The sequence below is a fragment of the Anabrus simplex genome, chromosome 8 (genome assembly GCF_040414725.1).
Source record: "Anabrus simplex isolate iqAnaSimp1 chromosome 8, ASM4041472v1, whole genome shotgun sequence".
NCBI lineage: Eukaryota > Metazoa > Arthropoda > Insecta > Orthoptera > Tettigoniidae > Anabrus > Anabrus simplex.
Window position 1 is genome coordinate 211,247,885 of NC_090272.1, and position 18,639 is coordinate 211,266,523.

General features: G+C 38.7%; 1 protein-coding gene across 6 annotated transcripts in view; it reads right to left on the reverse strand.

The window, feature by feature from the left end:
- The window catches only part of LOC136878987 (cyclic GMP-AMP synthase-like receptor), a 121,109-nt gene that overhangs the window by 84,329 nt on the left and 18,141 nt on the right, over nt 1–18,639 (reverse strand). For all 6 annotated transcript variants that reach the window (XM_067152651.2, XM_067152649.2, XM_067152650.2 and 3 more), the window contains 2 exons: nt 16,391–16,558; nt 7,251–7,381 (listed from right to left, as the gene is read on the reverse strand). In XM_067152651.2, coding sequence (XP_067008752.2) covers nt 7,251–7,381; nt 16,391–16,558 — 299 coding nt within the window. The remainder of the gene's footprint in view (nt 1–7,250; nt 7,382–16,390; nt 16,559–18,639) is intronic.

Below are 18,639 nucleotides of genomic sequence, written 5' to 3' on the forward strand. Positions count from 1 at the left end.
ATCATTCTTGTTTCTGAAAGATTTTTTTTTTTCATATAACCTAGTTCTTGTCATATGTATGCCATCTTAGTCATAACCTAACACTTGTAAAACCTTTAATTATTATGTTTAATACATTTTAATTATCGTTTATTAAATTCTGAGTATGAATGTACCCTGTAAATATGTATTGTAAAATTTATAACCTCAAATACATATTGTGAATACGTCTAACCAAAATCTGTGTAGATGAAAACTATAGAAAACTCTAATATTCATATAATCCACTATCATTCTGATACATGTGGAGGTTTCTGGAAACTTACTGTGATGATTTATTATCCAGATACATGCAGAAACATTAAGAATGTTACTTGTCAATGGGTGTTTGTAAACTTATTTGAACATTCGAGTTTGATCTACTCCAATCGAAAGGCCGGTTGATCGATTGTTCCTTGTATGTTTGGATGTGTTCCTTTTATGGCCAGTTTCTGGAATGACAGTTACTGTATCTGTAGATGCGTAGTTATCAGTGACATAACATGGTGATATGTTTAAAACGAGTTTCCGAAACAACAGTTATCGGCTTCTTCACAGTTATCTGCGCAACGACTGGTAACTGCAGCTAGTGCTGTAGCTACCTGTTAGAACTGATTCCAACATATACCGCTATGAGGCGCCACTTTACAAGGTCTTTATATTAGTTTCGTAAACATTAATACGTGATAATGAACTGGTTATAATATATTTACAGTCATTCATTGTAGTTTTAACGTGCTTGGGTGTGCTGGAGTCGACATTATTTTGGTCAGTACATTTACTTGCACGTTATTACTGGCTTTTAGTCACTGATTCCACTTAAATGGTGCCATCTGTCCCTGTCATCTGTTTAGGTTATAGTCTTCTCGGAGTATGACGCCTCTAATGTAGATGTATCTTGAAATACGGGAAATGAATCGTTAAATAAAATAGAACTCGAATCAAATGGATTTTCATCAGGCTCAAATTGATCTTTCTGTGTACAGTAGAATTAATGTAAGATCTCTTTCGTCAGGCTTTGATTCATGTGTCCCACCAACAGTTAGGTAACACCCAGTCTGAAATTATGGAATATTTATATTTTTATTAAATAATAAATATCTTAGGTACCGGTATGCATTTAATATAAGCCTGCTGAATAATAAATATTGATTTTTCATTGCTTCTTTAATGTTATTATATTCTTTAACCGGTGACGTGAGGTCTTATAGACTCCCAGTAAACATAAAACATCTGGACTTAATTAAAAATCTTGCAGGGAGCTGTAGGTTATGTCATCTTCTTATCTGTGTCAACACACTTCACACCCCAGGTCGGGCTTAGCTCACTAGGGTCGACTGAAATTCTCAAGTGGACTTCACGTCAGCAGTTATGAGAGTATTTTTGTCAATGCATGTTGCGTGCTCAGTGTAAGTAAAACATCTCAAATTACTAGTCCATTGCAGTTATTATGAACTACAAAGTCTCAGTTCGAGGAGTACATTAGGGAACTACAGTACTGATGAAAACTTGAGTGATATGGCTATTTTCTCTTGGCTGTTGGAGATCGCAGATTGTAATGCTTTCGTGTTGTCCAAGTCGTGCCATGAAAGCCCGGAAAAAAATGGAATTCTTGAAGGGTTTGGCATCTGATCAGGTGAAATTACATGTCAAAGAAGAATGATAAATGAGTGAGTTCCCAGAGAGATACGAACGGGAATAAGCAACATTTTGTACCTAAGACTCGGCGTCGAGATACGGAAGAAAAACTGAAGAAACGGCAATCTTACCGTACATATCCAGCATCCTTGAAGAGAAAAACGGCATATGCGTGTTTTAAGTAGGAGTTTTCGGTTTGTTTGCAATCTACAAAAAAAATCTGCAACAGTTGCAGCGGGAACAAATGGATATCACACCATCAGCGCAGAACTTCAGTGCCGGAATGATAGGTTCCAAAGTGTGCTGCACGTTTTCATTTATGGATTTTTTTTGTTTACGCTTGTTGTGTTCTGGATCAGTGAAAAGTGGTCTGTTTGGAAATTGCTGTGTATTTTTATAATTTTACTGACGACAATGATCAAGGTGAAATTTAGACGATTACTGCGTTCTGTGAATAAGAAAGAACGGGAAATATATATAATGTTTGCATTATTTGATCGTACATACTGTATATTCATATTATGAGAGATTATTACATGCTAATCAGATTGATTGAGATGACTGTGTACATATTTGCTAACCATTTTTCATTGTAGAAAACTTCTGCTAGTAAAAGTAACTAGATGTTACCAAAATAACCCTAAAATCATTTGCGTAGAGACATCTATTGGAGGACGACAGATACTAAACATGACGATAACTGCACTGTTTATTACCAGGGCTTATGAATCTGGATTTAAGTTTCCGGAAACTCATTAAAGTTAACAGTGCAGTTAAAGTTACAAGCGCATTTAGGTAACTCACAGGTAACTGTGGTGTACCAGAAACCGGCCATTAGAGTGTTGCAAGAATATTTCAAAAAGTCAATATTTCTAGACTGTTTGTTGAACAATATAAATATTGAGCTGACAGGCCAAGATAGCGTAGAATGACATTAGTAGACGAATAAGTTTGAGTGGTGTCTTTAAAAGTAGGAAAGATCACAATATGACAATTAATTTGGAATTCAAGAGGACAAGTTGGGGCAAATATTTGTTTATAGGAAGGGGAGTTAGGGATTGGAATAACTTACCAACGGAGATGTTCAATAAATTTTCAATTTCTTTGAAATCATTTAAGAAAAGGCTAGGAAAACAGATAGGGAATCTGCCACCTGGGCAACTGCCCTAAATGCAGATCAGTAGTGATTGATATTGATATTAGCCAGTGACAGAGAGCAAGAGTGTAGATTGTGGGTTAAAGTGAGAATTACAGTGAGCTGGGGAGTTGGTTGATATCTGTACTTGACAGAATCAACTGTAAATTGCTTCAGGCCAAACCGAGCTTGATAGCTGCAGTCGCTTAAGTGCGGCCAGTATCCAGTATTCGGGAGATAGTAGGTTCGAACCCCACTGTCGGCAGCCCTGAAAATGGTTTTCCGTGGTTTCCCATTTTCACACCAGGCAAAATGGCTGTACCTTAAGGCCACGGCCGCTTCCTTCCCACTCCTAGCCCTTCCCTGTCCCATCGTCGCCATAAGACCTATCTGTGTCAGTGCGACGTAAAGCAACTAGCAAAAAAAAAAATAGCTTCAGGCCAATTCCAGGCGTCGCATGTTTACATTTGTACATTTCTTTTTAACATATATCTGAAACTTACCACCTAAACAAATTGAGATTTATGCATAATAATGTCTAGATGATACTTGATAACCCCCACAACTTTCATTGTTATAAACCTGATGTATGCGATTTTATAAACTTTTAAAAGTAGCGATTGGTGTTTACATGGGACGGACTTTTAACTTCGCGTACATTTATGTTTTTTCTAAATTCTGCGAATTGTGGTAACTTTTATTAGTAATGTTAATATATTGCTTACAAGAAGGACAAATGTACATTTTGAGAAAAAAACAAATGTGTAAGTTGCGTAATGTCTGCGTAATATATTTAAAAGTGATCGTCGTGTGTTTACTTGACAGCATCCTGGGATTACACATGCGAATCTGCGCTTTGGCGACATGGTACGAGCAGCTAATAAATCTTGAACTCCGCTTCAAATACGATCACTGAATGATAAAATGTATATTTAATATCCAGCAAGTAATAATAAATAAGGGGTGTGATGGCTCCATCTTTTTCCAGTAATCTCTCTTTCAAAGTAAGCCTTGGGTGTTCTTATCAGTTCCATTCTCATAATGTGGCCAAACCATTTCAGTCATGACTCTTCCAGAACAGTGGTGCTCAGCTGGGTGCCCGTTGAGACTAGCCCAGTGCGGCCGGGCTGGCATGACGTAGATGCGGGCAGCATACATAGCAAGTATACGTCACAGTGAAGCGAGAGAGCAAACACACTCTGCAGGGAAGCGAGGGCACATTGATATTCGATTGTGATTATGAAGCTCTCCTCCACTACTCAGTGCTGATTGGGGTACATTATTTAAAATAAAACTCTATAATCACAACAAAAATCTGACCTTTTCAAGATATTCTGGTTTGATTTATACTGCACTCAATATAAAGAGGCAGTTTTATTTTCTTATATTTATTCATTCAAAGAAATCTGACACGTTATAGTTTTTGTGTTACACTCTACAAAGATACAAGCTAAGATTTACAATTCCTTCGGTGAGAATGACAGTATTTCCATTTTTTAAAAAAAGTAAAATTCCTGTTATTCATTAAGCAAAAGGTAATATAATTACATAATGCAACAATGATTTCGCACAGTGGTGTAGTGTTGTGTGACTTTCCCTCTTCACTGAATTTCTGAAAATAGTATTTAATATTTAACAGGCATCCTCCAAATGGTGAGAGGGAGTTTCATCACGAGTGGGGACATGGGTATTTACTATCCAAGATTAAAGTACAACAATGTAAATGTATCTACCAGATAGATTTACAGTATGTCTTCAAATAAATAACCTCACTGATTTTATTTCCGGTAAGCATGACTGGATTGTTGATAAATTTATCAGATAATTTAAACCCAAACAATCACAAGCCACATTTGAGGTTGTAGGCCTAACTGTATTGTATTCAGTCAAAATACATAAACTGCAATGAACATAAATAACTTATTTCTTACAACATAAATTGAAAATGACAGATTTCTGCCCTCCTTCCTTAATTATTTTCTGTCTCCATTTCAAACTCGGGTATCGCAGCAGTGATCGAGTGATTGGGAGAACTTCGCCCAACCTTCACGGCCTGTGACATGTTTGTGAAATTAATAACTGGTTCAATAGAAGGCAGTTCGGTTTTAGGAAAGGTTATTCCACTGAAGCTCAACTTGTAGGATTCCAGCAAGATAAAGCAGATATCCTGGATTCAGGAGGTCAAATGGACTGTATCGCGATTGACCTGTCTAAGGCATTTGATAGGGTGGATCGTGGGAGACTACTGGCAAAAATGAGTGCAGTTGGACTAGACAAAAGAGTGATTGAATGGGTTGCTATATTTCTAGAAAATCGATCTCAGAGAATTAGAGTAGGCGAAGCTTTATCTGACCCTGAAATAATTAAGAGGGGAATTCCTCAGGGCAGTATTATCGGACCTTTATGTTTTCTTATATATATAAATGATATGTGTAAAGAAGTGGAATCAGAGGTAAGGCTTTTTGCAGATGATGTTATTCTGTATAGAGTAATAAATAAGTTACAAGATTGTGAACAACTGCAACGTGACGTCGATAATGTTGTGAGATGGAGAGCAGGCAATGGTGTGTTGATAAATGGGGTTAAAAGTCAGGTTGTGAGTTTCACAAATAGGAAAAGTCCTCTCAGTTTTAATTACTGCATTGATGGAGTGAAGGTTCCCTTTGGGGATCATTGTAAATAAGCTAGGTATTAATATAAGGAAAGATCTTCATTGGGGTAATCACATAAATATGATTGTAAATAAAGGGTACAGATCTCTGTACATGGTTATGAGAGTATTTAGGGGTTGTAGTAAAGATGTAAAGGAGAGAGCTTATTTGTCTCTGGTGAGACCCCAACTAGAGTATGGTTCCAGTGTATGGGACCCCTACCAGGATTACTTAATTCAGGAACTGGAAAATATCCAAAGAAAAGCAGCTCGATTTGTTCTGGGTGATTTCTGATAAAAGAATAGCGTTACAAAAATGTTGCAAAGTTTGGTCTGGAAAGAATTGGGAGAAAGAAGACAAGCTGCTCGACTAAGTGGTATGTGATATAGATGTTGATTCCCTATGGGAATATATCGGACCATTTATAAGTGGTACGTTCCGAGCTGTCAGCGGAGAGATGGCATGGAATGACATTAGTAGAAGAATAAGTTTGAGTGGTGTCTTTAAAAGTAGGAAAGTCACAGTATGAAGAAAAAGTTGGAATTCAAGAGGACAAATTGGGGCAAATATTCATTTATAGGAAGGGGAGTTAGGGATTGGAATAACTTACCAAGAGTGATGTTCAATAAGTTTCCAATTTCTTTGAAATGATTTAAGAAAAGGCTAGGAAAACAGCAGATAGGGAATCTGCCACTTGGGCCACTGCCCTAAATGCAGATCGGTATTGATTGATTGATTGATTGATTGATTGGTTGATTGATTGTGACGTAGCCACTACGTACTGTGGTTGAATAGCATATGCTCATTGCCTGCCAGCCATACTTACAGTCCTGGGCGCCCATGGGACGGAATGCCCAGTGTGAGCACTTCTGTTTGAGAATATCAAACACACTTTGTTGCAGCCCTAATTGGTAGACTGATTCGTTTCTGATTATGACCTTCCTGGTCTTCTGTATGATCGTCCTAAGGAACATCGTTTCTGTTCAACTGCTATCCCTCCTGGTCAGTCTTGTATCTTCCAGTCCATAAGTCAGAATGAGTAGCAAGTAGGTCTTACAAAGCGTCATTTTGCATTTTAAGGAAAGCCCTTGTCCCATTGTAGTTGGAAAACAGAACCGAAAAAGGCTGCAGCTGCTTTAACCTGCCGCTAATTTCATTCGTAACTCCGTTGTCAGCCAACGGAACACTTCCGAGGTATCTGAAGTGCTGAACCATTTCAATTTCATGCTATCTAAGTCAGTAGAATAGAAGTGAGAGATTGCTTTAAACAAGAGCAAAACAGGTCTCAGATTTTATCATATATTTTATATATGCATTTATATGCTCTGCCAACACAAGTCAAATTGTCTCTGAAAGTGTGACGAAGTGTATTATTACTACATACCTTTAATTACATTTTTAAAAAAGGTCATACTAATCTGAGGAAATCCTGTGCAGTGAGTAGGAACCCTTTTCCTTTTTACTGTTACTACTGTTATCAGACCACAAGGGATCCCGTAACTCCAAACTGCCCCTATAACAGCTCTGCCCTGGCAACTTAATTTTGATTTCTACGATCAAAGCCCCTGAAAGGATATTGCTTCAAGGCAGGAAGAATGGTTTGAGTTTTTAAGATCATTGTCATATATATATATCTTTCTCTCTCTCTCTCTCTCACACACACACACACACACACACACGCACACGCACACACATACACACACACATCATATCTGGTACGCAAATGCATGGATATGCCGTATGTTCGACATTTGCTATTACAGCTACAGGTCAGTAAGAAGTAATATGAACATAAATTCAATTCTTACAATTGATGGGCATAGAATGAAGAGCTCTGTTCTGTTCCCTCAGCTGCAGACTGTGATAATACTCTCAGCTTATTCTGATCAAACTGATTAACTTTCACATGGACAAATCCATGGTTCCTTGTGGAAAGAATCTGTAACATAACACATTATATATACAACATCTGCAGCAACCAAAGTTCAAGGATTGATTTCTTGAATGGTGTTTGGGACACAATTGGTTAACTATGGTTCTGGTATGAATGGCATGAGAGCTGAAATCAATACAACCCCATGGCATTACTAACCCTCAACTGGTGTCATATATCTGTGAGACGGTGGTGTCATATATCTGTGAGACGGCTGCCAAACTTTCTGGCAGCCATTCCCTCTCCTTGCTGGGTCATACTTCTTTCTTCCGTTGTGTACCTTTAAGTTGGAATGTTGGCTCCAAGCAGTGAAGGTGGTGTACCGTTCACTCTATCTGAACTTCAGTAAAAGTGCGGCAACATCACTGCGCCGTCTGGCAGACGTATGACACCAGTTATGTTACTATTGCTCGTGAGGCGTGTTAATCAATATTTTGTGATTATTACGGTTTAGTATAATACTAGTTGATACTCAGCATGCACTGCTACATCTCAATAATAGGTGATTTTTAATTAATTCTACTTTATGCATATTTTAATAAAATTTGTCTTCATTATTTTTGGTTGTTTTTATTTACATTTTTCTTATTTCATTTACTTGTAATTTCAGTAATTACTGTTTATGCTCTATTTTCTAGATACCTATGTCTAAAAATTTGATCCAACTATTTCTATTTGCTTAGAGAAAAGACTATTTATTAGCATGATGCATGATGTTCATTGCTATGCGAGTCTTGATTGTTTTTTGTTTTAGTGGCATTTTAGTAAATTTTCTCAAAATTCTGAAAAATGGAATGAAAGGACTCAGTTTTGTCATATTAAAAATAGAATAGCATGAATAAAGAATTCTAATTCTATCATTGAAACAAATTCTAATAATGCAGAAAAGAGACTGTGGCCTTAATTAAGGTACAGCCCCGGCATTTGCCTGGTGTGAAAATAGGAAACCACGGAAAACCATCTTCAGGCCTGCCGACAGTGGTGCTCGAACCTACTATCTCCCAATTACTGGATACTGTAAGTAAAATTGAATAGGTGGACACGGTAATTTCATTCAAGAAAGAATTTTACTTATTGTATCTTCAATATGGAACAAAATGAGATTAGTGACTTGTACTGGATACTGGCCGTATTTAAGCGACTGCAGCTATCGAGCTCGGTGCTAATTTACTAATAAGGAATATTGTTGCTAGATGGCCTTCATCGGTTCATGACAGTTTTATTTTTGATAATTCTGAAATAAGAATGAAATTTGAGACGGGAAGAATCCAAGGACATCTCCTAGGGGATAATGGATATTGACTTACACGTTTTCTTCTTGCGCCAATCTTAAATCCACGAAATCAAGGCGAGGAAAACTACAACAGAGCCCATATTAAAACAAGAAACACTGTTGTGGCTACCGCTGTGCTACATAATATTGCTATGCAAACAAAGGAAGATGACCCCCCCGGAAGATGAAGAACTCCATCACTACCTACAAGAAAAAAGACTACTTAACAGGAATCATTTAGTCTTCGGGGAAATTAATGTACCTGACTTAGCTGATCAAGATGGTCCTCCAGTTGTTAATCGGAAAAGAATTGTTGAAAATCATTTCCATTGAGACACCGCTTTGTTTTCTATAGCACACAATAGGCAATATTTACTGTGACTGTGTGCTTGTTACTAATAGGTCACAGGTTAATGTTATGTACGTTTATAGGTTAATAAATTTGTAGAAGTGTGAAATACCATATAAATTAAAAGTGGTTACAGATATGTTTTCACTATATTTCAAAAGGAACCTTGCGACAGCATTAAATGTAGTCTATTGTTTCTTCAAATAAAAGGTAAGTTTTACCTCTAGCACCAAAGAGAATGGCACTGCACTGCACTTCTCAATTTTTCATTTTCTTACTTAATTTTTTCAGTTTCTTATTTCATGTGTATCAAGGCTAGTTCTTTGTTATACCTTAATTGCAGCATGTCTAATTCTTGCTTGCAAAGATTCCTTCTTGCTCCTGACAATTCAATAACTTTTTCATGGGCTTTCAATGCTTCTGTTTTCTTTGTCCCCTTAAAAGAAGGCTGGTTTCTTGATGCCCACGATATCTTGCTACCGCTAGTTAATAGCGGAAGGTCATGGATTGTATTTGCGACCGTTTCTTCACTGGAAGGGATAAGGATCTCTGTACTTGGTTCTTCTTCAAATGTCACCAGTACATTGCATGGTTCAATAGTGTTGCAACTGGATGTGGTTAGGCCTATGTATGCAGAATCGCTATCCAAGTTGTTGGGAAGAGACTCTACTTGGTCCCTGATTATTTCTAGCAACTGTGATGTTTGGTCTAGTGAAAGGGTCACCGCAACTCCACCTCCAGTTTTTAAACATATTCACCTTATCCTGGCATCTTTTTTGCTTAGCCCTTCTTTTGAAGTTGCCATAAAACATTTTCAATTGTTTCACTGAGCTTTTACAAGCAAATTCATGAGAATTAAAACAATTTGCAAGTTCTATCCATGCTTCCTCTTTATCATGCAACGTTATGCCTTCGGTTTTCTTGTTTTTGATTGTCTCTTTCAGCAACAAGATTCACGAACAAACTTTTCTCGTCTTCAGAAAATTTGGATCCTCTCTTCTTTGACGAAATATTATTATTATTATTATCTTCCATTTTTGAAACCACTCTTATAACAGAAAATTAAATTAAAAACCAAGTCTATTTTCAACCAGGGCTCAGTACTTCAATTATTAATCGAGAAATGGCAATCAAAACGAACAATAAAACTCGATATATCGCCTCGGTATTGCTCACGGCGTTGTTTCGAAATGCGAAATCATATCAAAATAAATGGAGCATCTATTCCAGCTCACTAGTGATGATAAAATGTAAAAGATTTTTACAAAGTGTCAAAACAAACGGGTCGTCATTTTTGACAGGCGTCAGCATATTAGGATGAAGGTTGGCGAAAACGGCGGTAGGTATTTCTGTCTCATACCAGCACAGGGGACGAAATGTGGTGCCAGCATTTCGAGCCCGAGAGCAAACAGCAAAGCCAACACATACCTGACAACTTTACAAAACCAAAAATCATGAGATTTTGACATGAAAATCAGGAAAAAATCAGGAAAAATCAGGAAAAATCAGGAAAAATCAGGAGATACAATTGGTCAAAACTGCTTATTCTACATGTCTTGCACAATACAGTACTATGATATATTTATAACACTTATTGTCTCAAAGCCCGACTGTTGCTATATGAAGCTACAAGGCTAAAAATTACACATCTCTATTCCCTCACAGGAAGTATGTGAATGAGATGATCGGTGTCTGACAAGCCTTCTGAAAATAGTATGAATTCATGCTCCACATGTGTGAATCAGTCATGCCATTACTTAGCAAATGCATAGATTAATATATTGCATCAAGCGCCCGTGTGATTATGTGAAGCGCAATGCTGTTTGTATCAAATAACTAGCTGATGTACCCGTGCTTCGCTACAGCATTCTTAGAAAGACTGTCCTTATAGTTTTCCCAACTGAAGTCAACAGTCAACATAGGTCATTACAATGATATCAGTATGAATGTCATGATTAAAAGCAATGCTGTCATATGAAATATTTGATAAAGTGAAAAACAGCACATTTTCTCACTTTTAACGAAAAGTACTACGATGTTGATGTAACAGTTCAAAGTTCCAGAGCTAGAATGATCAGGCCGCAAACACTTCTGTGTAATTATTCCATTTAAGTGTGCACACTGCTCATTCCAATCACTGCCTCAGAGTAGGGATCGAATAGCTGGAATACGATGATGATCCAGTGTGTTACGTACCAGTAGTATTAGAAAATTTATGAACCAGAGGAATGGCATGCTAAAGAAGAGAGATCTCTAACTCCCCAGCTACTTCCCGCCAATATTCAATACTCGATACGCACCTACGCAGCAGTAATCCCATTTATCGGAGATAAATGGCAGCAGAATACACAAAGTACATCACAACAAACAATGGTCAATGTAATGTTATTGTTGATCAATTTTATGAGCTTTCTTTATTGCAGGCCTTCACATTTAGTTTTCTTCCGACTCTGTGATATTAGAGCATTGTGAGTCTCCCGCCTAAATCGGGAAAGTTGGCAGGTACGCAACAATGGAAACATTGCAATTTTCCCCTGCCAAAGAAATCAAACCTGTTCACACAAGTTCCGGTAAAGTCATGATGACCTACTTCTTTGACTGCAGGAGCCCTGAAACATGCTCATTTAGCATGTTCATAATATGTAACCTTTCCCGTAATTGCTAAGAGTTTGTATCAGCTCTTGATTGACTGACTTAACTATTTCCCAAACTGTACCGCAGAGGGCAGCACCCTGCTCTGAACACAGATGGTCCTTCTTTCGACGAGTCTTTGACTTTATCTCCTTGACTTGCTATATTTATTGTGGTGATGACGTGAGGAATACAAAGATGGAGTCGTCTCTGATCGGTGTGGCATTTCTCAATTACCGTTGGGTTTTCATTAGGTTTAAACTCTGCCTGTACTTTCACTTTTATTTTATGTTTATCTCGTGGCTATTTCGTGTGCCTTAAATTGTAACTGATTGGTATACGCCTTTTTGCTCCATGATATGAATGGGCTGTGTGCTTGATGATATTATTGTGATGGTGGTAATGTGGTAACAGGGTCTCTGCGAAAAATTCTGATTATGTGCACGGTATTGTGATGTATTTTGCCGCCAAATGCAAGTGTGCTGTGGGTCTCGACACGGAGATGCATTCGAGTCGTACCCAATGCGTAAGTTGGTGGATTTATACGTGAACCATGGGTCCATATCATCCTGTTTATGAAATATTTGCATTGTGCACATTACTCCGTGCTATATGAAACCTTTACTTATGACCAGGTGAGTCATATTACATGCTTTTGGGATCTGTTTTTGAATGAGTTTATTGACCCCACTGTTACCCGATACCGGTAATAGTTGGGTGTTTGTGTGTGTGTGTGTGAGCACGAGCGAGGAGTAAAAAGATGTCGTATTGGTCAGTTAATTAATATTTCTTTTATTTAATCCTTTCGAACTTGGTTTTCGCTTCGAGTACGATGTTTATTAATTTCCCTTGGTCTATATATTGACCGTTTTTGCTAGTTCACGTGGCCGCCATTATTGTTTATTTTAAATAAGGGTGATGCTCACACCTGATTCTCTTTGCCTTACATAGTATTCTTTGGTGCAGAGATGTTCCATTCTGGGGCATCCCGATGACTGCATACTTCCTTTATATCCGCATTTGCTCTACTCCATGATGCTTTGTAATACTTTATCTTAGTAATGGATATTGTTGTCATGATGATGATGGAGGCTTGATTAATGCTTGGAAATAAAAATGTAATTTACCTCATAGAAAGAAACGACTAAACAATATCCGTGTGGTTTGTTTTCTTTTCAAGATATTTAAATATGTTGTGAAACTATCATTCAAACGGTGAGCACGTCGTAAGGTATTATTTATATTCATGTTTGAGATATGCTGTGCTTGCAGGCTTGCATTACATCCTCCCACAAACCTGAAGGACAAGAGTATGTATGCATTATTGTTTAATTTTGATTGATGGCTTCGTTTTATTTTTTCTTCCGATCTGTTTATATAACTAAACCCTCTATTCAATTTTATTGGATTTTCATTGCTATTAGTTAGTTACTTCCTTGTCATGCATCATTAATGAGGGCCATCTCTAGTTCGGGGCTGTTATCTGCCTCTCCTGGTCAGGATCCATGCCCTCGAATCTCCCATCGTGTATTATGTTTTTCGTTGTTTATCTTTAGCGAGGGAGGGGGTCGGTTCAGCCCTCTGCTTGTCGACTTCCTCGAGCATGGAACCACAATCAATGCGCAGCGCTATGAAGACATTTTGCACAAACTGTGGCGTGCCATGAAGTCAAAATGCCCTGGAATGCTGCTGGACGGAGTCAATCCTGTTGCATGATAATGGTCGCCCCCACACTTCCAATCTGACGAAGGCTATGCTTCAGCCATTTGGTTGGGAAACACTTCAACATCCTCTGTACATCCTGGATCTTTTACCTTGTGATTTTCACATTTTTGGTGACCTGACAAAACAAGGAAGTGCAAGAATGGTGCAGTTGTGGATCTGTCAGCGACCTACCTCTTTCTACAAAACTGGAATTGATCGTCTCGTCTCTCAGTGGGACATCCCCCTGTGGGTGGGGGCAGTAGAATAACACCCATGGTATCCCCTGCCGGTCATAAGAGGCGACTACAAGGGTCCTCAGGGGCTCTGAACTTTGGAGCGTGGGCTGGCAACCATGAGCCCTCAGCTGAGTCCTGGCATTGCTTCCGCTTACTTGTGCCAGGCTCCTCACTTTTACCTTTCCTATCCGATCTCCCTTGGTCCACTCTTGTTCTTTTCTGACCCCGACGCTATCAGGTTTGCGAGGGCTAGGGAGTCTTTCATTTTCACGCTCTTCGTGGCCCTTGTCTTCTTTTGGCCGATATCTTCATTTTTTGAAGTGTCGGATCCCTTCCATTTTTCCCTCTGATTAGTGTTATATAGAGGATAGTTGCCTAGTTGTACTTCCTCTTAAAACAATAATCACCACCACCACCACCACCATCTCAGTGGGACAAATGTATTAACGCTTTTGGTAATTACTTTTGTATCAAACCATTCCATGGTCACGTTGTAGCAGGTGTTCGGTTTTCATTTGACTGCTCCTTACACACTACCCTATCCAGGGAGGACCTGGAGCAGGGAATGGATGACAATGATGATGGTGATGAAGTAATATGCTTTAAAACTTATATAATTCCAACATATAACATCGTTTACTAATACCCCACCAATCACATACACATGTATGTATGTTTGTTGGGTATTCAGCCCGAAGGCTGGTTTGATCCTCCACAGTTCCACCAACAGCTGTCATAGATAGCCTAGGTGTCACTGAAGAGGCATACTAGGGAAATGAGGAATGAAGTAGTTTCCTGTTGCTTTCCTCGCTGAGCCAGAAGTTGCTATTACATATCAGTCTGCCAAGCCCACTGAAATGCATGCACCAACCGATCCTATGAGTGACATTTTCACACCATTCATAACAGGGACTGGCTGCATAAGGAGTGGTATTGCTAGCATCACACATACCTTGGTCACTTTCACATTGTCAAAGCCAATTATGAGAATGAGACAGGTCAATGAAAGTAACAAATTTGTTCTAGCCCATACCAGAAGACATAGTGCAGATATAGTATAGGTATTACAAAAGCGATGGTGAAACAGAGTTGTAATATCCAGAAAATTGCAATAACCAGCAATCGTTCAGTCCTGAAGGACAGCTTTTACTGTATTCAACGTCTGTCATCATTTTAAAAAGTTGCAGTGGTCAAGTTAGCACACTAAATTTGTACATATGACGAGTCCTCAGCAGACGCAGCTCTATAATATGATCTGCAGAGCTGCAGAATCACTAGAATGAAAGATATAATATACAGCGATTAGTGATCCCATCCTTCATCCGAGTGTTGATATCGAGCCAAAGATCGATACCCATTCAGATACTGGTGATCTGGCAACCCTGTTCAGATCTGTGACTGAACATTAGGAGAGCACACTTAACTACAGCTTTCTTCCGATAGGTGGCTAAGAGTTGTCCATAAGGTTCTGTATGAACTACACGCCTTGCAGTATGGCTGGCCTATTCCCGTGACCACAGAGTTATATTACACTAGAGGTAGTACCAGCGCCACCATCTGTGAGAAAATCACTGCAGTGAGTGAGCATGTTGAAATCTCAGCTGTTTTGCAAAAAGTTCCATCCACTGCACTCATCAGTGTAAACAGAGAACTTTTAAAACTGTGTGGTATTGATATGGTTTATAATTCTTACATGTCAACATTCTCAGATGTTAGAGTAGTGATGCTTCTGTTCAGTAGAAAGAAAGCCCAAATAACTTAAATACAGGAGAAATGCGTGATAAAAGAGGATGGTTGTGATTAAGTAACACAAAATCAATTTACTGTTCATGTTAAGGATTCAAACAACGTACTTTAAGATTGGGGGTATGTATATTTTTCTATCTTTTGTGCAAATGACCAGGACTTAAGCATAATTCTATCCAGCAACCAAAAACATTCTCTCTCATACAAAGCAAATGAGAGAGTTCTTAAGCCTACAAGTAATCATGAATATGTTTTTCCATAATGACAGTGAATTATTTTGAGTTAGGTAGTCATGAAAATAAAAACAAGAATTATAGTACTATCAGATGATGTTCCCCCTCCATTAAGAAAGCCGACTCCCAAAGATGTTTGCAGGTCTCCAAACCTCTGTAAATATGAGTGTGTCGATACTAGATCAACTTTTTTCGATAAGCAGAAGAGAGTTATTTATATCGTCGATGTCCCTCGAAATCGGGGTCTTACAAATTAAGATGTACCTCTGTTTTCGGGAACTTCACACTGATAGGGCATGGAGTAAAGTGTTTCCGCGGAGTTGGAGGACGGATGCACAGGAGCTCAGCTGGCACTTCCCGTATGCAATACGAATTTAGATGTGTCTATTGCACTTACTGCAATGAACTAGGCACCACAGAGCAGAAACACCAACTGCGCCGCCACTGGTCCTCAGCCCGAAGACAGGCTGAATCCTCAACGGTCCACCATCTGCTATCACAGGTAGCCTACGTGTCACTGAAGAGGCATACTAGGGAAAAATAGGGAGTGAGGTAGTTTCCCACTGCTTTGCTCACTGAGCCAGAAAGTGTTGTTACCTAACAGTATCTCAAGCCCATTAAATGTATGTACATACACCAATCTGAGCAACACCATCACACCATCCATCAAAGGAATACTCATACATCAGTCAATTTCATATCATCAAAGCCTATAATGACACTAGGACAAGTTAATGGGAGTAACAAAATTGATTTAGCCCATACCAGGGGGCATAGTGCATTCTGTATCCCATCAGAGATGGTCTTGGCAAATATGTGATACAAAGAAGGTAAATTACTTACTTCAATTTCATTTGATGGGATCTCTAGTTCTACATTTAGATCAAATTCATTTGGTTTTGATATTTTCAGATTCTCATAATAACTTCCTGAATGTAATATACGCTTGTAAAGACATTTGAAGAGTAAGTCAGCTTCCATCATGGCAGGAATCATATTATCTTCAATCACCTGAAATGGAAAACATTATTAAACATTTTCTTGTACAGTATGCAGTTATTGGGGTGAAACTACGGTAAACACTAGTATTATGTTTTCAAAATACGACTACACTTGGCCGTGCCAGGAACTACTGCTTGTTTACATCTGGTGTTCTGTCATCCAGCTCTGTCACCAAATACAAGCTACACAAAATCTATGATGGTTCAATTGGTCAGTATGCCATTTCGTCATTGTTTGGTGATACAGTGGCTCACTTTACTCTTAACGTTGCTAGCCTCTGAACAATCAACACATCGTCAGTTCTGAACTTACACTATTGCCTTTTGCCTTTGTAGCACTCACAAATTCTTCTCTAACATATGTTCTGTCCTGTCGGTAACATGAGACTAAGTAGACCTAGGATTTTAGGCAAAAACCTATTTTGTTGATGAAGAGATAACTTAAAATGAAGTAGTATTTACACGTTTCATGTATTTATAAGGTTAAAAACGGTGGTCCTATAGTGCTTAAAATGCCTAAATTAACGTTAGGACCTGTATTTGCTATTCCTATAATTCCTATATTTTTCCTAAATCAATTACAAATGATTTTAAGTTATTCCAAGAAACTGAAATCATTTTCCAGCTCCAGTTTCCCAGATATGGTGTACAAGCGCTCGCCACTTCTTCCTGTCAAAGTATAGTTTCTGTTCCTCTACGTCCTCCCACTTGGCATTCCTCTTGCTGACCTCCGATATCACTGTGTCTATCCATTGACTCCTTGGCTCCCCACCTGGCCCCTCCCCTTTCACTTCTCTGTCAAAGTAATTCCTTAACCGTTCTTGTTCCGTTCATCCTCATAACATATCCAAACTATTGTAGCCTGCATCTTCCTAAAAACTCGGTAAGATGTATTTTGATGCCAGCCTCCTTCCGGTTTGCTTCATTTCTAATCTTATCCTTCCTGGTCTTTTGGTTCATTGTTCTGATGAATTTCATTTCCGAGAAACTGAAAAATTTCCTAAAAATGCCTAAATTGACGTTATACCTATATTTGCCTTATACTTCCTATTTTTTCCCTAAATTGATTAAAAAGCTTTTAAGTTATTCAGAGAAAATGAAATACATCCTGATTCGTTATCAGTATCTTGAACAGTACATTCTTGAAATACTTTTCAAACAAAATCTTAAATGTAGGAAGTTGTAAACTACACACCCCAAATGTCCTTAAAAACGTCCTGCGGTAAACAGCCTGCATGTCACAAGGCAGGGTAGTGTGTCCATTGACCTGCTGGAAACAAAAGTCTTCATTTCATTCTGTGAGAACATTTCAGTGTGTTCGTTTGTCCACAATGTGAATCGTGCTGAAAGTGCCATCTTCCGAGTTGTCTTAAATTTAACAGGGGTTAAAAGAGTTTCCCCATCTCACAATGGATGGTAAAATTATAGCCTATGACATCCGCAGCAAAGAGGTGAGTAAAATTTGTTTTATATTCCCCCCCCCCCCCAAAAAAAAAAACGTACTGCCAATGTAGTAAAATTTCAAAAATGTTATTTTATAAGGCGTGATCAAAAAGTTTCCATTTGAGAGCGTTGCTGCAGCAGACATTCAACACAGCACAACTTCGATACAGGTATATAAGCAAGGACATGTAGGCAAAGGGATTGGTAAGGCACTCGTGTTGTGCTGAGGTGCATGCTTGACACAAGACGTTTTTTGACCTGGGAGGCCAGCTTCATCCATTATGAACCACAACAAGTGGGCGGTGGAGACACTCTTGAGCACCTGCCCTATAGTTCTGATCTCTCCCCATGCGATTATCACTCCATCGGTCCCCTCAAAAAAGGCCTTGAAAGGTCGATGCTTCCTGTTGGACGAGGACGTGCAGAAGGTGGTTACGGACTTCTTCACATCGCAGGACATGGTGTTTTACTACAGGGGGATCTTCAACTTGGTGCGTCGGTGGGATGACTGCCTCAATGCTCATGGTTATTTTGCCTAACTGGCATCCCGATTCAGGACTGTACGACAGTTGAACGGAAACTTTTCGATCACCCCTTATACCAGGTGTATGCATAAGTTTTTGCCGGTTTTTGTGGTAAAGGAAACGG